The 25,941-nt window shown below is 34.0% G+C and overlaps 1 protein-coding gene across 6 annotated transcripts in view; it reads left to right on the forward strand.

Moving 5' to 3' along the window:
• The window catches only part of PHTF2 (putative homeodomain transcription factor 2), a 187,414-nt gene that overhangs the window by 138,298 nt on the left and 23,175 nt on the right, over positions 1-25,941 (forward strand). For 4 of the 6 annotated variants that reach the window (XM_072653176.1, XM_072653181.1, XM_072653177.1 and 1 more), the window contains exons 8-11: positions 1,266-1,461; positions 3,875-4,030; positions 13,546-13,764; positions 23,193-23,321. In XM_072653176.1, coding sequence (XP_072509277.1) covers positions 1,266-1,461; positions 3,875-4,030; positions 13,546-13,764; positions 23,193-23,321 — 700 coding nt within the window. Of the gene's footprint in view, positions 1-1,265; positions 1,462-3,874; positions 4,031-13,545; positions 13,765-14,723; positions 14,917-23,192; positions 23,322-25,941 lie in introns of those variants that run through there. The other 2 variants (XM_072653182.1, XM_072653180.1) reach the window with 2 other exon arrangements.

Consider the following 25,941-nt stretch of genomic DNA (forward strand, 5'->3'; position numbering starts at 1 on the left):
CCACCCCTATTTTTCCAGTGGTGCTATATCACTGCAAATCATGGAAAACCATAATCAAAATGGTGGAATACCCAAAGGGCAATGAAGTGATGCTTGGTGGATGTAAATAAACACACAAGAAATAATGTAGAAAGTCTTACCAAAGAGATTTTTAACTGGAAAAGGGAGTAAGCACATCATAGGGTGAGGGATAATAGATGACCTGTGTGCCTTCGTAGTTACCAATATAATGTTAAGGGGTGTAGCGATGAAGAAATGACATATACAGGAGTCAAATAGAGTAACATAGTTTGGATAATTTGTGATTTGTTAAGTGGGATGAAGTACCCACATTATTAAGAGCAGAGACTCATGGAAATATTTACATGTTTTTTTAAAGTTGGATAGACTAAAAGGATTTATAGCTGGTAGAGACTTTCACAATTGGAGTTTTAAGTACCTTTAGGTCAAAGAAAAAAAGACTAGATAATACAGAAATAGTTCCCCATTTTTGGCAATTTTAGCAAGTGAGAAAATAAGCAGGATTAGATGAAAATCCTAAGAATCACGTTTCACTGTTTTTTTTTTTTTATCCTGAGTCCGGTATAAAAATGCAACGTCTTCTAAAGTCTTTTTCATGCTATTTTGTAAGACTCATTTCTTAAACTTCTTGAAAAATTGATACTTTGAGTAAAATTTGTTGGAACTTAGTATTTTTATATCGTAATTAAATTGCATTTTGATGAAATGCTTTAAACATCAACTTGATCAGAATTGAGCACATTTCACTTTGGTCTTGTATTTACACTAAAAGTCCTACTAACTTGTATTGGAATCATTTTTTTATCTTTTATCCACTATAGTTCTTGTAGACAAAAGGGTTTGAACTTCTGAAGCACTGCCAGTTTATCTGTCAGTCTGTTGTGTATACTAAATAATTTTCATATTGTAGTCTTAGTTTTTGTTTTGTTTTGTTTTTTTTGCTGTGAATTGGCTTCTTTAGGAAAATGATAAAACCTGTTATGAGAAATATTCTCTCATAAAACCATTAATATTTTTAAAATTAGTAGATTATTTAGGACTATAGTATATGAAACTTTTATCTTTGATATTTGAACTGTCAGTTCACAAATAATGATAGCCATGAATATTTTTGGTGATAAATGATATACATTTATTAATAGCTACAAATGAATCATCTACTGGATGTGACTGATGAAAAGTTATAAAAATGTAAAGATTTTAAGACATAATGAATAATGCTTAATTCATATTTTCCACTTTAGGTCAAAGAAAACAAAAAACTCAATTGATAAATCAACGGAAACCGATAATGGTTATGTATCCCTCGAAGGGAAAAAGACATTTAAAAGCAATGAGGATGGGCTACAAAGTCATGAACCTCCCTGTGAAGTCATTAGGTCAGAGGAGACAGGCTGGAGCACAGGAACAGTCAGGAATACACCCAATAGTCAGCACAGAGTAAGTACAATTCGCTCAGTTTTGTTGAGAAATATTATTTCAATTAATATACTGTAATTTAAGGCTATCAGTAGGACTGTGAATATAAGAGGGCCCCTTTTAATTACTCTGTAATCCTTCACAAGCTACTTTTTTTTTTTAGGTTAAAATTGGAGAGCTCAGGCAAAGCAGGTTGGTTATAGTTTATCTCCATTATTGAAATTTCTCATTTTCATAGTGCCTTAAGCTTTACTAAGTTCTTTTCTGAGAACAACATTATGATGTAGGTCGCCAAAGTTACTCTCATTTCATAGATAAGGAAATAGGCTCAGAGAGACAAAATGACTGGTATAGTGTAAAGAGTATTCATTGACTGCATTTAAGGACCTAGGGTCAAGTCCCACTTTGCATACTACTTGTGTGATTTGGGGTAAGAATTTAACCTCAATGTGCCTCATTTTCCTTATATGTAAAATGAGGGCCTTAGGTCAGATGACCGCTGAAGTCTTTTCCACCTTCAGTTCTAGGATCCTGTGATTCCAGTGCTTTTTTTCTCATCACTCTTTTCCCTTGAGATCTCATCCTTATTTTCAAGGCTTCAGTTTTCATTTCTGTGCAAATAACTTTCGGACCTATAAATGGCCTCAATCTTTGAGCAAACTGTACTCACAGTCCATCTTGACTGAACTGAATTTGTCATCTCTCAGCTGTTCCTTCCCCTACCCCTTACCTCTCCCTCTTCCTAAAATGTCCTTTTTTTGGTTGATGAAACAACTTTGCTATAGTCATGTAGACTTATAACCACAGGTGTTTCTTTGAGTTTTCACACTCTGTTACTTGTTAAAGTGGTTAAGTTCTTTAGATCTTTTCTCCCACTAGAATGTAGGCTTCTTCAGGGAAGGAATTATTTCAGTTTTGTGTTTGTGTCCTTCCCACTTATCATAGTGCTTAGCACGTGGTAAGCACCGAATAAATTCATTTTGATGGATTGTTGATTCAGCCTGAAATCTGTCTCCCATCTGTGCCCTTTTCTCTGTTCTAGACTATTGCCGCTTTAGATGAAGTTCTGGACTATTGTGATAGCTTTCCAACTTGTCTGCCATCCTTCACTCAGTCTCTTCTTGTCTCCAGTATGTCCTCTGCACAGTTGTGCATTCCTAGAATGTACAGCTCTTCCCTGCTAGGAGTCTTTCAACAATCTGGTACTTAAAGGCTGAAATTAAAATTCCATAGCCTGGCTTGATCCTATTCCAACCTACTTTGTGATCTTGTTTCACAATACCTGCTCATCTCTCATACTTTTCATTCATTTCTCTTTCAGCACTACTTGTTGAAATTCTTCTCTTTAGAACTCATCACTTGTGTCACCTCCTTAGGGAAACCTTTCCTCATTCTCTACTTTTCACCTTCCCTACTTTTCTCTTCAAGTTTTCTTGCAACACTTTTTCCCTTTCATTTGCTCTTGTCACATTCTGCCTTGTATCATTCTTATTTCTGTGCATGCATTTTACCTTTTAGATTGTAATCTTCTTAAGGGCATAGACTATACCTTTGTATGTCTCACATCTAGCCCAATGCCATGCACCAGAGTACACATGTCTCTAAAGGAAGGAATGCATGAATTTTGAATCATCTTTGCATGAGTATAAAATGCTTAAATGTTAATGAAATTCTAAAGAGTCAGGTGAGAAACTACTCTAGCATAAATCAAATATCATGCTCAGAATACTACTTTTTAGAATTCAGAAGCAGTAATAATAATAATCTTTAAAACAAATACACAAACTAAAACAAAAAAATTTTTTTCTGGTAACAAATGGAAAGAAGACATGGCTATGTCATTAGGTTCTTGTGAGCAAAGATAAACTGAAGCGCTAAGCATGAGTAATTATTTATTTCCTTCCTTCCTTCCTTCCTTCCTTCCTTCCTTCCTTCCTTCCTTCCCTCCCTCCCTCCCCCCCCCCCCTCCCTCCCTTAGCTACCAGGAAATTTAGAGCAAAATTTGGTTCTCAACTTTACTAATTAGCTTAACTCAGGTGTCTGGTAACACTCACACTTTTACCCTTTTTATAGAGTTCTATTTTTATTCTGAATTGTCTTATTTTTCTATCACTTCATTTTATAAGCAAACTTAAGTCCTTTTTGGAAGTGGGAAAAGTACAAATGCTACATAGATAATTACCTAATACATATTTTGACAAAAGGCTTTCATTGCACTCAAGTGCCTGAGAAAACGTGTTATTGTGTAATCTGATTTTTAAAGAACATTTACATGCAAGATAATTGCATATACATTAGTAAATCATTCTGGGGAGAAATATTATTCTGTGAAGTCTTTACATGATCTGTTCTCAAAAAATTATTCCCAACATCTAAAAAAATCAGTCAGGCTGGTTAAGTACTTTTAACACTGCTTGTGTATTGGTCAACTTAGGACAACCAAAGGATAATCACTAATGTCTCAGATGAAGTATCAAGTGAGGAAGGCCTCGAAACAGGCTACCCATTGCGTCGCCATGTAGAAAGAGCCTCTGAAAACATCCTTCGAAATAGGAAGTCACATCATTATAAGAAGCATTATTCTACAGAGGTATGTCTTGACCTTTAAAAAAATTTTATCTTATCCTTTTTTTTCAAAAGTTTGTTTGCATAGGATAGCAAAAGAAATAACTCCATCTCTATGGTGTTTTTATTTTTTATTACATATCAAACATTTTGGACCTTATTTCTTAATGATTATAATTGTCCAAAACATTGTTACCAATTCACAATAGCAAATATCTCCTTCCATTAGTATCATTATAAATGTCTTTTGTCTATGTCAAATGCAAATATGCCAACAGCAGTCTCCTTGGACATTTGTGTTAGCTTTTCTTTCTTTTTTTTGCTCAAATAATTTAATATTATTTCTAGCTTTTCAGACTTTGTATCATGGGCTTGACACATGCAAGTTATTTCAGGATCTTGTCATTCCTACTGATTCTACATAGAAACTGTACAGAATTCTTTAAAGGGCATTCAGCAAAGCTGACAATGTTCCATGAGTTTTATAGTAAAAGGATGAATTTTTTGCTCAGGTGTGTTGGATTGGTTATTCATCTCTAATGTCATGGGCATTGAGACACCAAAGATTGGTCACTGAGGCTGTTACTGTCCAGAAGTTTCTAGTTCGTAAGCTAGTGAAGTTGCAGACACAGGAGATTTCAGATAAGGGTGGGCATGAGGAAAATGTGTAGAACAAGAGATAGCCTGGCACAAGTAAGGCTTATCGATTTCAGAGACCCTCTGAAAGAGGTGTTTTTCTTTTTTCCAGGCTACCATAAGTTCCAAAGTATAAATGCAGCACTTAAAATACAATACATGATAAGTTAAAGAAAAAATGGATTATTGTGTACATTATGTTAACTTCAGAACAACAGAAATGGTATCTCAGAATTGAGGTTTATATTACAACGGATGTTCAATTACATATTTATTTAGTGCTTTTTGTGTGGTAAGGATTGAAGATTCAAAAATGAAAATTAACAGTCCTTTTTACAATCTGGATGATAAAATTTTAAGCAAAAATACCGTGAGTAATAAATATTGGGCATATAAAAACAACATTAGGTTTAATTCAGTGACAGATGAAGAAAACCAAAATCATGTTTATAAGGTCCTTTGCAAAACTTAAAGCACCATGTGAAGTTTCAGGTTTTTTCCCCCGTCTTTTATTATTAGCCTTTAAACTATAAAGTCTCAGGTATGGGAAAGGAGACCAAAGTTATATTTTTTAACTAATTTGTGAAAATGACTTGATATGAAATTCATTCATTTGGTTATTTTGACATAATTTAACTAGGATTTATATAGGACATGATGATTATTTAAAAATCAGAAATCCCTTAAGAATCAAAGGAAATAAATACATCATTGCCAAGATGAACAGATCTTGAAATTCAGGAACATCAAAGTATAATCTTTTATTTTTATTACTGCTGTGATTTTACATTTCATTCCAGTTGGGTGCCTTGAAGGACTTTGGGATTAATCCTATAAGATGTCTTAAATATGTCTGTGTGTCTCTCTTACAAGATTTCTTTGATAGACATAGCACGGAGATAATTTTGTTCGGTCTTATGATTATAAGGCATATGTTAGGGAAACATACTTTCACAACAGTTGTTTGCCATTGCCGTGGATGGTTTGCCTTTGTCATGGATGACATTCAGTATTATCTAAATGGAAGAGATGCTTTAGGTTTTCAGATGATATTATGTTAATTCTTATCAAACTCTAGAACATTTCAGAGCCTTCCAAATGTTATCCACAGCCACTCAAAAGTATTTTTACCTAATAATTAGCAGTATGAAAAATCAAGTTTATGAAAAATATCTTTTTTTCACATTCACATGTAGTTGAATGGAAAAGCCCATAAAGATTATCCATCAGTAATGTATCTTGGAAAGATATGCGGATGAACAGTGATCTAGGCATAGAATCAAATAGGACAAAAACAGAAGGCATTTAGGAAACTGTTTAATGTTTTCAAGGACCCTACATTTCTCTTGGAAGTAGAAACCAATCTTTTTCACACTAGTATTTTTTTTCAGTGATTCCGTATGATTGATTGCAAATCGTAGCACAGCATAATAATTTTCAGAGAATCACATTTACACAAAAAGTATCATCAAGGAGATTTTGACTAGAAAATGAAGTGTTTTCACCAGCTTACAAGAGTTAGGGGTAGTTCCCATGTTGTTTGGGACTTGAATCTCATTAAGAGACCTAGAAGAAGACTTTCAGCAAGTTGCATAGTCCTATTGTGGATGAAAAGGTGTGGGCAGGCTGTTCTCTGCACTGTTGTGTGAGAGCACATCCACTGATGTCATTAAAGCATTATATCATTTGGTAGTTGGTGTTTCTAGATAAAGGCAGTTTAACCAGAAGATTTCCCTGCAACAGTATACCCGGCAAATAATGCTTATGTTATTAAAATGTATGAAGATCGCAAAGATCTGGATTTTTATAGTGCCAGTTGTGGTTTATATAATGCTTAGGTAGTAATGAAATATCAGCACACTTTGAACTTTATATGAGGAAATGTGGAATTCCTGGAATTGTACATGAATATTCTCATTTTAAAATATATTCATGTAGAAAGGTTAAATTTTTATAACTATTCTTGTGAACTTTTTTCAGCACTTAATATTTATCATTGAAAAGTTCATAATAATCAAACACTTTTTAAAAAACTTACCATTACTTCATATTTTCTCCTGTAGTAATTGCTGTATTATTACTAGTCAGCTAATCATTTTATTTAGTTTTCTCTAGCTTTTACATATCAAATTCAGAAACCCACACTTCAAACTTATCTTAAACAAACTAATTAGAATCTTGCTCAATTTTATATTCTATTTCTACTCTTTTCTAAATACAGTAGCACTTGAAATTATCTCGGGTTGTGAAGAATGAGATACTCCATCTGAGTGAGTTTTCTAGATATTTGTTCTTCCCCTCAGTATAAAATATGCCTCAAGATGCCATCACTTCATTTCACTGGCTGTTCTGTCTCTTGATACAGATTATAACATGTCATAGTGGACTGTGAGTTGCAGTGGCCAGAAGAAATATGTGCACAAACTTAGTGATAAATATTTCTGGACTTAATGGGCACCAGCCCATTATGCCTATCAACAATAGATGTACAGTCCCTCATATTAGGACATTCCAGAGCTTGTTGTTAATTAGAGCCTTTGGGAATTCACAGCTCCACACAAGGAAGAGAATAATAGTACAAAAACCTTTAAAATAATGGAATCCTTTTAATAGAAAAATTTCTAGTATGTAATATGATTCCTTACCATATATAAAGCATGCTACTATGCTGAAGAAATATCACCTTTTCTTGAAATATGAATATCAGTTATCACTTAACAGTATAACAAAATAGTATTTTTCTCAAGTGTTATTAAGGTTACTAGAACTGTTTTCCCCTACATTAAATTGGCCTAGGTAGCTGTATTTTTTTATACTTTTCTTGTCTGTTCTCAGACTTACTGTGGCCAATATGTCTGCCTCTACGAACCTTTCTCCTCACCATATCTAATATATTATCTTCTCTAACTCAATGTTATAGGGCCTTTAGGTTGATTCCATGCCCCCATTAAGTAGAAGTATATTGTTTGGATTTTGCAGCAGCTATTTTTTTAATACCTCTGATGCCTTTTTTACTTTCTAGTGCTGCCAGAATGTGACCACTAAATAAATAGGAAATTACTGTGTTAATTTCGTCTCCATAAAAATCTTAAGCTTGCAACCTAAGACTTTTCTGCAGCTAAGTAGGGCTGGTAATTAAGCAATGGACATTGCACAACATGAAACCTCCCTGGCCCTTATTTTCTCAACTATAAAGTGAGAGGCTTATCTTGGCTAATTTCCAGGGTCCCTTCTGGCTCTCTGATATCTTCTGATTGTAACAAAATAAAACATCAGGTAGGAGGGCATTATCTGCTCAGAGGAAAGAAAGGAGTGGTAATGTAAGAAAAAGCCTCCTGTGGTTGGGGAAAATTGAGACCTAAAAAGTGTGATATTCTCAGAAGTTGTTTCAGATGGTATGAATCTTAACTTTATTAGAGAAGCCTTTACAGGCTTAGGAACCAGCAAGTTAAGTTAACAGAATTCTAGAGAATATATTTGAGAGAACAATGGTAGGGAAATTCAGAACTGATCTGGGAACTACTAACTAAAAAAAGAAGCCTCTCCTTAACTAAGCTCAGCATGAATCCAAGAAAATTGGAACCTAGAGCAAACGTTCTTAACCTTTTTTGCATTGTAGAGTCCTTTGGCAGTCTAACAAAACCTTCTGTCTGCTCAAAAAATAAAATATATAGGATTACCAGGGAAACTAATTATATTGAAACACAATTGTCAAAATATTAAAGAAACATGAATTCTTTTATGTCAATGATCTGGGGTTGGAAGGAGAGAGAAGCAGCCTAAGCTGTTGCCTCTTTGTCTCTTCCTTTTTCCCCACTATGTCCAGTTATCAGGCCTCTGCCCTTAACCAGTCCTACCTCAAGTGTAGCCTGAGACAAGTAGTGGTGGTAAGGGGTTAACTAATAGGTGGAGTCGGAGAGAATTGCTAGGAAAGAAGTTAGTTTCAAGTATTAGTGGAAAGAGGAGGGAGAACTGGAGGCAAAAGGAATTCATATAGCTACTTCATTATGTAAAGAACATAGTGGAATGTGCTGTTGGAGTTCTGTTTTTAAAAGTTATGTTAAATAACTTTTTTCATTCAGAATAATTACATGAAGTACTTATTAAAATTTTGATTTTTTTTCCTGTTTCAACCAAGAAATATATGTTTATATAGAGAAACTTATAAATTTGAGTAAGCTTGAGTCAGGGAATCTCATGGAAAACATTTGCATTGTGGATCAGGCCTTACTATATGGTTTTCTACCATCACCTGGTGGCAGCATAGCTAAACTTCAGGGAAAATATCTAAAGGAAGAAATTCAGAAAGGCTGAAACAGTTAAAAACATGATGAATTAAGGACACCACGTTCTGCTGATTATAGAGAAAGGATTCAGTTTCAATACTGTCATTTTAATGATACCGTTTATCTCACAGTCATCTCTGATTCTGTACTGGTGCCTCTGGTTTACTGATTCATCTTGTCTATTACAGTTCATGATTTTTTGTTTTGTTTTGTTTTACTCTACAATTTCCTTAACCCATCTTTTATCAGTTCGTTTTTAGTGAAGTGATTTTAGTTCTTTGCTGCTATTCATTTTAATATTTTGCTGAACTTAGATTACCCAGGTTATTTTGAATTTTATTTTCTCTCAGTGTAAACAAGTCCAGTTAATTTGGTATTATTTGTAAACTGCATTGGCTATCATCTCCATCATCAGTAAAACTATTAAAGAATCCTGTTACTAGGTTTGCCTTCTGTGGGATGCCATTTAGTAATTCCCACCAGCTTGTTGTTGAGCTAAACCATCAACAGTTTTGGATATAACACTCCAGTCCTTTATGTCCCAGTGTTATAGTCTGTCTTCCTAAATTGTTGATGAGTGTATGTGTGTGTGTGTGTGTATGTACACAAATACATATGTGCACATGTGAGTATGTATATACATATATTTCCTATGTATATTCTTTCCCATGAATGGCCTATTTTTCTGTTATTTTAAAAATTGATTGACTGTGATTTCTTTTTTTTTTTAGACATGTATTTGTTTTCACTTAGTACCTTTAAGTTCTTCTACCTAATTTTAGGTTTATTTTTGAATGATTTTTCCAATATCTACATCTTGTGTCAGAGTTAAGCTAACAATGTTTATTTGTTCTCTTTTAATTCAGAATTTTCCAATTTAGTTTAATTTGGGTTTTAACAACCAACCTGCACAAGGATTTGAATTTGAATTTCAATATTTCTGCCATTTATGAGTTAAAGATTGTGTAGGTGGAATTTTTTTTCTACTTCAGGAAACTATTGTTAGCTATCATATTTGTATAAAAGTACACTCATTAATTCCATTTGTAAGATGTTTGTAAGAGCCTCGTTCTTGGAATCAAATCATTGTGGTTCAAGTCTTGTTTCTGTCTATATAATTTAGCAAGTGCCTGGAATATGGTAAATGCTTAATAAACAGTCATTGACTATTGACTGACATAGCTTTGGGAAGGATCAAATGAGATAATATATGTTATGGTACGTTAGTACCATAAAAGCACTGTATAAATACAAGCTATTATTATTATTATTATTTTGTGCTTTGGTGAAAGTATCTTTATTTAGGCCTTTAAAGAGATTCCTTTAGTTCCAAAGGTAACATGTTATAGTAGAAAGAGTACAGGATTAAGATCTGAGTTAGGTCCAGCCTTAAATTTTGTGCTTACTGTGTGACCTCGGGCAATTCTCTTAATCCTTTTCACTTTCCTGTTTCCTCTTCTGTATAATGGAGATGATACCTGCATCTGCCTACTTTATAAGATTATTGTGAGTCTCAAATAATTTATGTGATAGTATTTTCTGAAATTGTCAAGTTTTCTATAAACTTTTTAGTCTATATGCTCCATTAATTTTAGATAAATTTGTGTACTTGACCATGTTATGTAAAGGAGAAGCAAGCATGGAAATAGAGACTGGCTTTAGAAAGAATTTCCTTGTTTCCAGTCTTGCCTCTGACAAACCAGTTGTGTGAGTGTGAAAAAGTCAGTTATCTGTTCCTGGCAACTTCTTAAGACTTCACTTTGCACTTGAGTTGTTCATCTGCATTGGTGGTGGAAGGTGATAGAGCTCTCACAAGTCTGGAACAAAAAAGCCCAAAGCAACAATAACGACATGTTTGATACTTCTAGAGTTGTTTGATCTATTTGCTTGATTCTTTTTCTAAAATGACAAACTTTGAAGTTTTGAGAAGTGAAAATTCTCAAGCATGTAAAATTCCAGACTACAAAATAACTAAGACACTTTGCCTTGCCATCCAGCAGAGGTTGTTATAAAATCCAAGCTATTTAAAGAGTTTTAAATTTTAAGTGAATGTGACTAATTTTGTGCTGCTTTTTGTCTTTTATAATGTTGCCTATTTCAGAAATTTTAAGTCAGAAATACTATAACACAGGGTGCCCCAAAAGTCTTAGTGCAAATCTACATTGTAAGGTGCAGTAAGACTTTTGAGACACTCTGTATAGCCTTACTTTTTATTTTAAAGCACAAAACAACTTAGTCTCTTTAGAGTTTTCTGACTTTAGAGTTTCTCTTTACAGTTCTCTTTCTGTAAAATTTTTTTGTTTAACAAATGATTGTTCCCCCCTACCCCCTTCCTCCTTACTGCAGGGTAGTGAAGGGGTCTTGTAACAAATATTCATAGTCAAAACAAATTTCCACTTTGGCTATGTCCAAAATGTATCTTATTCTGTTTATTTAGTTCATTCATCACTATTATGTCAGGAAAATGAGAAGCATTCTTTATCTTTCAGTCCTCTGAAACTATAGTATTGCCTTGTACAGAGTTCTCAAGTCTTTTAAAGTTGTGCATTTTTAGAGTGCTATTATGCTATAAATTGTTTTCCAGGCAATGTTCACTTTATTCTACTTTTATTTCTTTCTGTTCCTTATTCTCTCCACCTTTACTTTTCTGAGACAGATTGGTGTATTTTATTTTTTCGTAGCAGACTGATATTCTAAAAACTCTGTCACTTAGACATAAGTATTTTCTAAATGTGTAAAATACAATGCATAAAAAAGAATTTTAGGAAAAAGTAAAGAATAAAATTTATTCTTTACCCTCAATTAACTTGTCATCTATTTGAGGCGATAATACAAACATTAACAGTTATATTAATATAAGAGTTTAGTAATTCAAAACATAAAATATTTAATTAAGTAATATAATATTAATTTCCGAATGGGTAGTAGAGATCATCAAGAAAGAAGAAGTCACTGTTTCTTAGAAAAGCTTCTTAGAGAATGTGAGACTTGTTCTGAGATTTGAAAATTCATATAGGTAAAGAGGAAAAAGGTCAACTAAATCGTGAATCAAAGCTTAAAGATGGAAAAAGTATAAGACAGGCTTATAGGATAGTAATTAAGATCATAATCGGACTGAAAGTGACCTCAGAGGCCAGCTTGTCTAATTCCTTCATTTTACAGATAAGAAAACTAAGGCCCATAAAGATTTAAGTGACTTGCCCAGCTCACTTAGGTAGTAAGTGTAGAAGGTAGAATTTAAACATAGGCAGTCTTGATTCTGGAACCATTCTGTTTCCTGCTATAGCCTCAGGTTTGGTGGACCAGAGGATTCATCTGGGGGATAAGGAAAAATGAGGCAGAGAGGTAGGTTGACTGTGATTGAAGGATGACCAAGACTCAAGGATGACCTTAAATGTTAGTCTAAGGAATTTAAACATTATCTTCCAGGATAGGTGGTTGACAGCTCTTTCTTGAAATCTTTGAAGCAGTGGAATTACGCAATTAAATGTGTGACATGGGAACATTAATCTGATCATGGTGTGCATGGGATTGACTTTTGATTGGAGAAGCTTAAGTACAGGCTTTTACAATAGTTAAAGTATCCCCATACCTTACTATGAATGAAGGCTTAAATGAGGGTTGTGACAGTGAGAGAGAGAAAGCAAGATCAGAATGCAGGAAACATATGGAAGAAAATTCATTTGGATTTGCTACTTTGTAGCAGTTATTGAAATTTAAAGAAAGGAGGGGAAAAGCAAAGATGATGTTGTAAGTTTTAAGACTAAGGATACTGGTATAGTATGTTAAACTTATCTCCTATATTTTAGACCATATCCTTACTTGGTCTTTCCTGGGCAAATTTCCCTTATTTTGAAAAGCAAACTTCTTAAATAATTCAGGATTGTTATAATAGTTGTTTAATAGAAGTTAGAGACAAAATTTATGTTAGATATGAATGTGGTTTACCTTATTAGACTCAAAAGCAGAGTTGGTATCTTAGACTTTTATTTTTTCAAATAGTTAATAGTTTAAGTTATTTTCCTAGTTGAAGTTTTTTACTGTAATTTTTAAAAATAATGTGGGATTTTAATTTGAAAAGTATAAATTAAAAATACTGAGATCTGTTGGTTAATAGATTGTAATTTAGGGGTTCCTACTTTTTGTTGCTAAGACTAAAATAAAACTACAGAACAGAGAACATATTATGCTTAATATGAATTGTATAACCCACTGGGTTTGATACTGAATGTACAGAGGTAAAAGTTATACCTTGTTCATTCCAAGCTTGATTGTGAAGTTCATATGAAGTTAGGAGATAAAAAGCAGGTACAATAATACTTGTCTTAAATATTGAAAAGTGTATGGTGCTTTTGTGTCTCCTACCAAGTAATATGTCAGCATTTTATATACATATGTATATTATATATGTATATATAAAAAATATATATAATATAAATATATATAAATACAGGAAAAAAGAGGTGGTCATTTTTCATAATGTTTGACTGTCTTAAAGATTTCCTTTTATAACTTTTTACAATAAAAAGGTAGCATCAGCTTAATTGAATGGTTTCTAGAAGACCTTTTAGTTAGAATATATAAACTGCATTAATGTCAAAGAATATCTTGCTTTCAGGATGCCCCTAAATCGGGTACTAGTTGCAGCTCTCGCTGTTCAAGTTCCAGACAAGATTCTGAGAGTACAAGGCCAGAATCAGAAACAGAAGATGTGTTATGGGAAGACTTGTTACATTGTGCAGAATGCCGTTCATCTTGTACCAGTGAGACAGATGTGGAAAATCCTCAAGTTAATCCATTTATGAAAAAGGAATATAGAGACGACCCTTTTCATCAGGTTAGTTTACAGCAATTGGGTTATATGGAGCTGCATGCTCCTTTGAACTTGTGAGCTCTGAAAGACTTTAGAGAGTAAAGGGAAAAAAAAAAACTTGCCTTGAGCTAAGACTATTCCATTTACACATTTTTTCCTGTTTGTATTTATGCAACCTATTTATATTAAGACAAGGAAATTCAGAATGTAGATTACAGATTACTTCACTTTGTGTAATAGATTCTTGAAAAGCTATGGACCAGGTCGGCTTTTGTTTATCAAATAACAATTAAAATATACTAGGTGAATTCAATATTTAAGAAACCTTGTCTTAAAGTAAAAAAGTCATTTAACAATTTGAATAATTATCCCTCCCACTCCTTATCCTGGTCCTGTTTTTAAGAATTTGTGATTCTTCACACATCTTTTCTTCTAATGAGAACATGCCTCTAGTATATTCTACTTATGTCTGGGGGTTATGATATTGATGGCAGTGTTGAGCAATGGAAAGAAGACTACTTGGTTTGATTAAAATCTCAATTCTGCTTCTTATCTATCTGTGAATTTGGCTTAGTCACTTTAACCTCGATAGGTCTCAGTTGCCTCATCTATGAAATAATAGAATTGGACCTGTTGATCTGTGAGCACCTTTTCAGATCCATAATCCTGCAAAATGAAGCGTATTTGTTTTTATCATTTGTGATGAGTGAAAATTTTGAGAGATGTCATTTCTGGGGAATTAATCATTTTATTAATTACAGCTAGCCAATAAGTAATAAAAGGATGGTCATTTGACTGTCTCTCATGAACCAAAGATGGATCATAACAACGTCTTGATGCTTATATGCCCTTTGAAGAGTAGGTGTTTCTGATAGGTGGTAATCAACTACAGTTTGTTAACAATTAATGAAAGAATGAGAAGTGGACCTAATCTAATGAAGGATTGGGGGACATGTGTTTGATTATGTTGTTCTTACTCCCAGACCACCTCCAGCCTCAGCAATCTAGACAGAGGATCTACCCAAGGCTGAGTAGAACATGGTGAGCTTCCCCAGTTGCTTGAGGTGTGAACAACATTGAGAAGAATATTAAATCTAATGTCATTGTCAGCACTGTCCTTCAGATGCTGGCTGAATAACCTACAAGGGACTGATTTCTGAATGAGGAGATAGGAAGGTAAAATATCCTGGATCTCCCCAATATTAATAATTGGTTATTTAATGTAAGAAGGAAGCAAAAAGTTTTTAAAAGATATACAATAATTAAAATTCTCATAATGCTAAAAAGTAATTACACTTGCAAACTTTCATTCATAGGTTCAATAAATTTCAATTGATTAATGATTTAGTCAATGTAGATTTTAGCCCATCTATGCTTTCTCCTCCTTTGTGATTTTTGACTGTACTGTTCCATAAATCCTCCATAGAAACTCTGCCTATTGTGCTAGAGACCTTCATGAATCTCTTAATATTTCATGGATACTAGTACAGTTGGTCTGTCCTTCTGTTCTCCCTTGCTTTTATTTCCTGACTGGTCTACCTCTTGATTATATCTTTTATATCATTTATTATAAGCTAACTATCATTGGTAATGTGCTACAACCTACTTAGATTTAGTAACTTACCTTTTAGTAGCAGCTTTGGCATGTGCTCTTATTAAGCTTCCAGAGATCCTCTGCTTCTGAGATGTTTCCCTAAGGGGCATTGCCTCAGACAAACTGAGACTGGAAGAGCCCTTAACTTAAAAAGACCAAGGTCCCCCACTGCAACCAAGACCATCTGCAGTCATCCTGATCTATGTCCTTGTCACTGGCCCAGAGGGCTCTGGAGGAGAGAGAGAGAGGCTGGGGACTTTGCACAGCCCTGCCTCACTTCAGTCCAGATCACTTGCAAGGCACGACATTGCCTTTCTGCTGTCAGTGGTCCTCTGAGAATGAAGGACAAACAACTCCTGAAACGTTTAGGACATTTTGCTAGAAATTCTATCATTGTATCATGTACTTAAATTCAGAGGAGGATAAGGGAATCATTTTTTCATTATAAGCCTATTTTTTTTTAACAAGTTGAAATGAGGCATTTTTTCTTAATAATAAATCACTATAATCTACAAATGTCCTAACTTTCCTTGAAATCCAACAATTATACCCATTAGAAAATGCATTTGTCCTCATGTTTCAAGGTGACTCACAAATAAAATTTAAGGTATAATATTTTAAATTTGGTCAGTTGGGCAACTCTTATGTAGATTGTCAGAATAAACAGGCCAACAGATAATACCAAGTGCAATCTAATCATAATTAAAAATAATAATAACAATAATAATAAAATAGAGACCTCCCTTAGGTCAATTTATTATATATTTAAATTTCCACACTGCACTAAGTTGTAATTATACTATTTCAAACTTGTGATAGACTTGCTTGCCCTTATATCGTTGAAAGTGACAAATTTCAGATCTTTAGAGCTCAAAGTGCAGTGCTTCATGTATGGAAAGAGCCCTGAGGTCGGAAGGACTGAGTTCTGATGGTGTCTTTGCCACTAATTGGAGTGCCCCAGTGTTGGTCACTTTACTTCTGAGCAGCAGGGTCTTCATCTGTCAAACGAGAACCTGAGGAAAAAGCTAATATTCCTTTAAGCTCTAAGCTTGATTACCAGATCGACTTTTGGTTTCTTATTCCTTAAAATTATTTGTGTGATAATTTGGTTAGAAAAGCAAAACAATGTATTCTCCTACTTAGTCTTGGGGTAAAAACTATTTTGGCTCTCTGAACATTGTTGTGAAACTAACCTGTAATACTGTGTAGTTAATGTATATTTTATGGATAACAGCTCTCTAAGTATGACTAGCACTTTAAAAAATTCATTCTGAACTTTAAACACTGGGAAAAAATCAGCATTTTCATATATACAGCAGAACACAAAGAGGGGTTGATATAAAACATGAATTTCCATTTTTCTACTAATTGCTTTAAAAAAAGTACAGTACTACATGTTTAAAAAATGTCCTTCTTGTGTTTACTTCTTTCTGAATTTCCTTCTTTTCCACTGTGTGCATGTTAAAAATGCTTCAGTTGCTTTTTGGGAGGGGCATTGGGAGTGGGCATCAGTATTGCTCTCTTCCCCCCATTTAAAAAGCAAGGAGGGCAAAGTCCTACTAACAAATAAGCATTGTGAAATTTAAATAGTAGCTATGTCCAAAAAAATGTTATGTCTCTTTCTGTACCTTGAGTCTTTTGCCTTTGTCAGGAAGTGACATCTTTCATTACATGTCATTGTTTTGATCAGAATTCTTAAACCTTTCAAAGTTGTTTTTATTTAGTGTTCTCACTATGTAAATTTATCTGGGTCTTCTTACTTTACTACACATCCATTAATACTTCCTAGGATTCTCTAAAGTCTTGTCTTTCGTTACTTCTTAGGGCATGATAAAATTATATTATATTCATATGCCACAGTTCCTTCACCTATGCCTCAATTTATAGGTATCTTCTTAGATTCTATTTTTTTGTCTTTTTTTCCTTCTAATACCTTCTTAAGGACTAGCAAGCTTTGCTAAGTATATTTCTGTGTGTGTGTGTGTGTGTGTGTGTGTGTGTGTGTGTGTGTGTGAGAGAGAGAGAGAGAGAGAGAGAGAGAGAGTTCAACCCTGTTTTGTCTGTTTCAGATAAGTGTTGTTTCTTAGTATTTGAAGTCCTTATTTCTGCGCTTGCAGCATTTTTTCTTTGATATGGGAGTTTGGGATTTTAGGTATGACATTTTGGGACTTTTCCTTTTAGGTATTGTTTCAGGAGGTAAATAATGAATTCTTTCTAATTTCACTTTGCCCCCTGTTTTCATAGATATGAGCATTTTCCATTTTATGAATTCTTGAAATATAGCATTCAAGTTTTTTTTTAATCATAGTTTTCAGGGAGGCCAGTGATTCTGAAATTATCTCCCCTGGATGTCCAGGTTGTTTCTTTTTGATATCTTATGTATTTTTTCAGTCGTCTCTTGATTTTATTCTAGTATTTCTTGCTGTCTCGTAGACTTATTAATTATTATTTGGTCTTTTCTAGTTTTTAAAAAGTCTGTTACTTAGGTAATGTTTACTGCTTTCTGTTTCAAATTATTTTCTTTTGAGTTCTTGAACTTTTTTATCTTGCTTCCTTTTTTTAGGTTCTTGTAGAAAATCCATTTTTTCCCTTTGAGTTGTTGCTTGCATGTGTTGCAGAATCTCCATTTCTAACCTGTGTTCCTGAACTGGGGTTTTGTGCCAGGTCCAGCCATCTGCTGTGCTTTGGGTGGGGTGGTCAGGGTTAGGGTGTTCTCTCCTCCCCCCAATCACTAAGAGCCCTCTGATATTTTAGTACAAAATGCCAGGGAGTTCGGTATTTCAGTCTGGGCATTTCTCTACTTTCCACTGTCTCTAGTGTGGGTTTTAACCTCCCTGGCACTTTACCTCTATGATCCTTCACTTTGACTAGGTCTAAAGGCTACAGGTATCTCTGGTGTTGTTGGAAGGTTATACACTGGCATTAGCTTTCTAAGTATCCCCCTTGCCTCCTATCATGAAATTCTGGCTGACTTTTTGTGCAGTTCTTGGGTGGAAGAAGTTACTGTAATTTCTCATTGGATTTCTTGGTCATTGTTGTATCTGCAGTGGTCTTCAGGTTTTTGCTGGAGAAGGTATGTGGGAGTTAAGTCTGCCTCCATTCAAGCAGTCATCTTGGTTGCAAGTCCTTGACCATCATTTTTACATATAAATTTTTTTCACAGTGTTCCTGTCTCTTTGATGACTTTACTTATGTGTACAATTATGATTACATCCAACATCATGGTCATTATTCAGTAACTTCAGAATTTTAAAAAAGAATGTATAGTTACACTGTCAAATAACACATTGAAGCTGCTAGAAGAAATAAAATTGTTTTATAATGATACATTTACTAATTCACTGTAACTAGTGAGCTGTGTAATTGGAGAAGGGGAGAGACGGGCTAAGTGAAGAAAAGAAAAAAAACAGACAAAAGCATAGGTCTTAAACACAAAAGCTTCCTAATATCCTTTGTTCAAAGAAAATTATTAGTTATACTATGATCAGTAACATGGCAACATGACCAATTTAAACACTTCTCAGTTATATAACTAGTATATCCCCTTTGGCTATTGGGGCCTGTTGCCCCAAGTTTGGGGGTTTAGGTTTACAATTTTTCCAACACTAGTATCCTCTTTAGAGAGAATATTTCTGTGAAAATGTCTTCATGTTCATACAGAAACATGGTTACAATTAAAGAATAGGTATTATGGAAAAATAACAGCTTTTCTACTGCTCTTAACCTAATCATTTTGAGAAGTTTTAAAAGTAATCAGGAAAGCATTTTGACTTTAATCTGTAAAAGTGAGATTTTTCCAAGAAATTTAAAAGCAAAATGTCTATTTCTCATGTTAAAATTATTTCCAGATGGCAAAATAGCTTTGTTTAGGGAATAATACCTGAAAGCAAGTATCATTGAAAATAAATTGTTTTTAAATGCAGTATACTCCCTTTCGACCCTAAAGATTAAAGGTTTCTCCAGTTTTCTTATTCTTCTGTGAAAAGTTGGTCCCAATGTACAATGCAGGGCAGTTAAGTGACACAGCCGATGGAGTGCCTGGCCTGGAGTCAGGAAGACCTGAGTTCAGATAAATTCTGCTTCAGATGCTTATTAGCTTTGTGACCCTGGTCAAGACCCTTAATCCTGTTTGCTTCAGTTTCTTCATCTGTAAAATGAGCTGAAGAAGGAGATAGCAAACCACTCCAGTATCTTTTGCCCAGAAAACCCCAAATAGTCTCACAAAGAGTCGTAAACAAGTGTCCTAAACAGTAAAGGAATTTTTTTCCTCTTACCATAGAAGGCAGAGGAAGACATCATGCCAAAGAGGGAAATAAATGTTTAAATAATGTAATCAGACTTCTCCTATATTAAATTTTAAGGCTGCAGTATGTTCTTCCTATTTCTCTTTAAAAGCCCAAGAATAATTGTGCATTAATCCACAGATAAACTTTGTATTTTCTCTTTTTCTCATGTAACATAGAATTATAGTTGGACGTAATATTGTTGCAATGGTATTGAATCTTCTGTCCGTGGAGTCTGATTTTAATGTCTATCATTCCTTCTTTTGCAATGCTAATAAAAGTTTTTGGTCACCATGGGTTTGTTTGCATTGTTTTACTGTTACTTAGATTTCAGAGGTTTTAAACATTTTAATATGAATAAGAAGCCCCAACTCTTGGGAATTTTGTTAAGAGAGAAGTCATTAAAAAAGTTCCAAACTTTATTTTGAAAAATGCATTAGGAAGGAATTGGAAGACTATTCTAAAAGAAACTCATTTGGGGATCTGCTGACATTTTCTTTGACTTTTAGGGGAAAATAGTATTTCTTTCTACATACTAACATATACATAGTTTAACAAGTGTATTTTTAATAATATACATGAAGTATTTATATGTAATCCTTCTTAACCATTCTCTCTTTCAACCCTTTTTTGGCTCGCCTTCTTCATTCCTCACTTCTGCCCCCATTTTATTGGAGTTGAGATAGTCATAGATCTCTAGGGAACAAAGGAAAATAGTGTAGGCTTGTAAAAATAGCATTCAGCTCTAGAAGTCAAGAGATCTGCATTCTAGTTTCCATTCTACTATTGATTGGCTAGCTTATTTGACTTTTAACAAGCCTTTGGGCCTCAGTTTTCTTATCTAGAAAGTGAAAGACTTGGAGTAGGTGATCCCTGTTACTTCACACTATAACAACATTTGACTTCTATAGTATTATTTTTCAAATGGAGAATAAAAGAATGGGGCAGAATACTGTTTAGAGTCCTTGGGAGAAGGTTCCTGAAGTGATATGTGTAAAAGTACATCTCGTAGAAAGGCAATATAAACAACTTTGGCATCAAGAAAACTGCTCAAGTTTTTACTTTGAACTTCAGAGGTACCTTCCCAGTATTACTGGGATTCCAAATGAGATCTTTTAAAGTTCTGAAGTACTATATGAGTACAAGGTATTATTATTACAGGTCTGGAACCCCTGGCTATCTTCTTCCTTTTTTTCCCCAGAGAGTGATCATGAAATAAAGAAACCTATGAATTCACTGTGAAATATTGTTCCTACCATTTATATGCACTTTTAACTGCCTTTTTTTTCATCTTTAAAAAAAAACAAACACTTCAGTTCCTCTTTCAAAATTCTATGATTTTTAAAAAAGTAATTGCTTCTGAACTGGGACTTTGCTATGTCACTTGTCAACCAAATGATAAAATATAAGACCTTTAGCAATAAATATGATATAAATATTATTATAATGAAAAAATTTTATGTGTATAGATTCATATTTTGTCTTAGGTTTTTGTTCATTAACTTTTGTTCTAGCTGTGGTTACCTTAGTATTGCTTTCCAGAAAGAAAATATATTTGATAGATTTCATAATGTCAGTAAGGTATAGCATTTGATTTCCCATAACTATATGTTCTATAGCTTAATTATCATTTTACATTTTCATTGAAAAAATATCACTTTAATTTTATTTTCCCTAGAAACAAATAGTAGATTCCTTAAGTCTTTGAAATATAATCACCTGAGGTCATGCACAAATCCTGAATTATCATATTTTAAATAGCACATTATAGTCATCATAATAATACTGAACTATTAGGGGCAGGTAGGTGGTGCAGTGGGTAGAGCACCAGTGCAGGAGTCAGGAGGACCTGAGTTCAAATCTCACCTCAGAAACTTGACACTCATTTAACTGTGTGACCTTTGGCAAGTCACTTAACCCCAATTGCTTCATCCTGGGTCATCTCCAGTCATCCTGATGAATATCTGATCACTGGATTCAGATGGCTCTGGAGGAAAAGTGAGGCTGGTGACCTGCACAGCTCTCCCTCACTCAAAACAAAGTCAAGTACAAGTCATGTCATTAGTTCTATGATGGCATGGTCTTCTTTGGCAATGAAGGACGAACACACTGAACTATTGCAATTTTTGGTTAGAATGTAATTATGTAACCAAATATAGCATGCTAAAATTTGAAAACTATGCTATCAAGATATTATAAAGGCAATTCCTGTCACCTTTGATCTTCCTATTTCTGTTTCTATAATCTTTACTTCTCAAGGATGTTATGAATTCTATCACTTTATGTAATATTAGGCAATAAACATAAGTATTGAAGATATGAGATGTATATCCTATATATATGTGTGTGAGTATATATAAATACATATATATATGGTCTCTATAGGTTAATAATAACAGTATATATAATTGTTCGGTCACAACATACAACCCTTTTTCTTTGTCCCTTCTTCAGGATAAATCAAGAGTTCTCATTTATCTATGTTTTGCAACCTCACTTCTTGATTGTGCTCTCTGCAGGGGTCAATAGTTTTCTTTATTCTGGTTATGGATTATAAATACTGATAGGGTGTCTTGCTTTTAGGGAAAAGTAGGTAATACTGTGGATATAGCACTTGGAGTCCCAGCTTGGAGTCAGGAAGACTCATTTTAATGAGTTTAAATCTGGCCTCAGACATTCTCTAGCTGTTTGACCCTGGGCAAGTCATTTAGCCCTGTTTTCCTCAGTTTCCTCATCTGTAGAATGATCTGAAGAAGGAAATGACAAACCACTCCAGTATCTATGCCAAGAAAACTCCAAATTGGGTCACAAAGAGTTGTACACCACTGTAACAACCCATCAAGGTCTTGCTTTTGGTACTACTAAAACTCTCATTTAATACCCTTTTCTCTTACTATCATAACTGATAAATCCCTCTTATTGGCAAGATTCCTTCAAATTTTGTCTACTTTACCTGTTAGGTGGTGCAATGGATAGACAGCTGGCCCTGGAATCAGAAAGACCGAAATTCAAATGTGATCCTAGACTTTTATTAGCTTTGTGACCCTGGACAAGGCACTTGGCCTCTGTTTTCCTCATTTTCCTCATCTATAAGATAGGGATAATAATAGCACCTACCTCCCAGGATTGTTCTGATGCTCAAGTGAGATAGTGATTATAAAACACATAGTACAGTCCAGACACACATTAAGTGCTACATAAATGTTAGCTATTTGTTATCATTATTATTATTGAAATTGGATATTTTTAAGGTTCAGATGACTTCAGTACTGTTCATTTTGCTGCTGTAGACTAGTTTGAACATCCATATAAAGATGTAATGTTAGGTTTACAGTTAAGCGCTTCTTAATGGCAAGTTTCACTGTGCATTTGAAAGTAAATTTCATAATTATTTTAGTATAGAAAAGCTAACTGTGTAGCTGACAAATTTTTGTACCTTTGTACTTATTTTTAATATTTTTAATGTTATCTGTTATACATGTCTGTCAAAAATTTTAGTCATTATTTTTGTTCTGGAATTACATTGTTGGATATTTTCATTTAAAATTTCACTTTTATATCTTTTTATTTCTCAGAGTCATTTGCCCTGGCTTCACAGCTCCAACCCAGGGTTAGAAAAAGTCAGTGCAATTGTATGGGAAGGTAATGACTGCAAGAAAGCTGAAATGTCCGTGCTTGAAATCAGTGGGATGATTATGAACCGCGTGAGTATTTTTCATCTATTCTTATTTGAATGAAAATGAATGAGATAACATTTATTAAATGCATACTGTGTGCCAGGCACTGTGCTAACTTTGTAGTATTTATTCTAATTTATAAATGAATAGCTATGACATAGATAATAACTAGTTGTGAATTAATTTGTATATGTTTATCTGATAAACTATAAATCAGATAGATATAAATTAGACATAAAATACAAAAGATAATAATTATGAATTTCTTTAAATAATATGTTGGATATTTGCTCTAGAAACTCACCTCATTTCTTCAAGCTACAAATACTTTTGACAGGTCTTTTTCTGCCTATTTTACATCAGTCTGTAATTTACAGAGTAATTTGTAACAAAGCCACAGCTCTCCTGTTAGTGTTTTAATACAGTTGACTTGCTGAAGGTTTCAAAAACCTAAAATTTTGCATGCAAAAAGCTTTTTATTCAATGATCACCTACTAGTTTCTGAAATTTTTATCTCAGATACTTAGAGGTTATTACAGGTATATAGTACTAGGTACTAACATCATAGCAGTAGAGCAGATGATTCTAGATAACTTTAAAGACTCTGAAGAAATGTGATACTTATTATACTCTGGATCTTAAATTTTTATTTATATGTTTCTATTACTAGATCATGATTTCTTTTAGTGTTGACCTAATTTCATTGGGATCAAGCATATTCTAGTTTGTAAAGTTGAAGTCTTTATGGAACGTTGTAACTTGTCTTAGTTGTGTATCGTTTTTGTGGAATAGGGATTAGAATTACTTGCTTTGGAATACTTAGAATATTAGAATACTTTGCCTATTCTCATCTGATTTTGCAAAATTGACTAGTGTTTAACCCCTCCTTACTTACTTTTTTACCTCCTTTCAGTCTACTTTATCCCAGCTTTTATTCTTTCATTAATATGTTTTACCATCTCATAATTGGACTTTAGTATTTAAGGAGTCTTACTATATAAGGAGACAAATATTTGAAAGTTTCCCAAATAGGGCATTGGATACTTTAAGGAGAAGTACTTTAGTGATATTTATAAAAGTATCCTTCAAGCTAATTTAATGAGTTAATCATCAAATTGATGTTAGCTCCTGGAGAAAATCTACCATTTTTTAGCTCCTTGTACCCACAGCACCTTATACTATGTTATATACATAGTAAATACCCAGTAAGATATTTTAAATGGTTATTGAATTTAACTGCTGTGGATAGGAGAGGACCTCAAAGGAATCTCTATATTCTTGGATTTCCATTCAGTTCAATAAATATTTATAAAATACCGACTATATGCTAGGCACTGTGCTTAAGATACAAACACAAGAAAAGATAGTCATTCTTCTTAAAAAGCTTACATTTTTCTGGGGGAGGAGAAGATACAACATAGTCAAACATAAATAAATATATGGTAACATGAATACGAAGAATATTAACAGGTAGGGAATGGAGGAAGATCATTCTTGAACTAAACTTTGTGGGGTGTGCTGTGTTGTTCCTTTCAAGTCAGATTCTAGAGGTAATCAGAAATGTGAAGGGTATAGACACCTCCCCCTATCACCATTCCTCTTCCACAAAACAAGACTTTGTATAATATCCTGAAGGCAGTAGGGGTTTATAGAGAAGGAGAGTATACCAGAAGTAGTAAGTTGCACGTCTGGGGTTTCAACTCATGTCCTGTGACTCTAAATTAACTGTTCTTTCCATTGCACTGTGCTCTCTCCCATGAAAATCCTCACAGAGAAAGCTAATAGTGATTGGTAAACCAAGGTTTAGAATTGTCAGGGCATGAATAGGACTGAGGTGGCAATTTTTAGTTCACCTGGTCAACTGTAGTATAAGAATATCAAATGAAAAAAATGAGGCCATAGTAGGGGTGATGAACTGAGAAAATAACAAGAGGAGTTTCAGAGTTCACAATCATGGAGGTGGCACAGTTATGGGTAATGATAAGATCCAAGGTGTGATCTCCATGGCTGAAGAACATGATATGGATGGCAAGGTAGTAGAGAAAAGTTGTATAATTTATATATGTTTGTATGTATTTTGAAGTCCCCAAGTGTGAGGGCAGGATTCGGAGAGGAAGATTTTGAGCCAAGTACTGAAAGGAGGAAGAGTAATCTGAAGGCCAGTTTTTATTGTTCAGTGATTTTTCAGTCTTACTCTTTTTGACTCCCTTTCGGGTTTTCTTGGCAGAGGTACTGGAGTGGTTTGCTATTTCCTTCTCCAGCTCATTTTGCAGATGAGAATACTGAGGCAAACAGGCTTAGATGACTTGCCCAGCTCGAAAATGCCTGAGGCCAGATTTGAACTCAGGAAGATGAATCTTTTCTGATTCTACCTCAGCACTTTTTTCCACTGTGCCATCTCTCTGCCCCCCAGTGGATTACAGCAAAAGATACCAATAGATTACAACAAAGATCTAGACAGAATAGGTGTATGGAATGAGCCTTAGAAGGGGAGTAGTTACATTGAGAAAGAAGCAAGGAGGATAAGTATATGTTTTTATCCAGTACATTGACCTATGGAGGAAAGTAGCCAACTGCACACTGAATAGTGAGGCTAGGTATGTAGGGCCTTTGAAGAATTCATATTCCTTTGAGTACCATAAAATGG

Source organism: Notamacropus eugenii, chromosome 3 (genome assembly GCF_028372415.1).
Source record: "Notamacropus eugenii isolate mMacEug1 chromosome 3, mMacEug1.pri_v2, whole genome shotgun sequence".
Lineage (NCBI taxonomy): Eukaryota > Metazoa > Chordata > Mammalia > Diprotodontia > Macropodidae > Notamacropus > Notamacropus eugenii.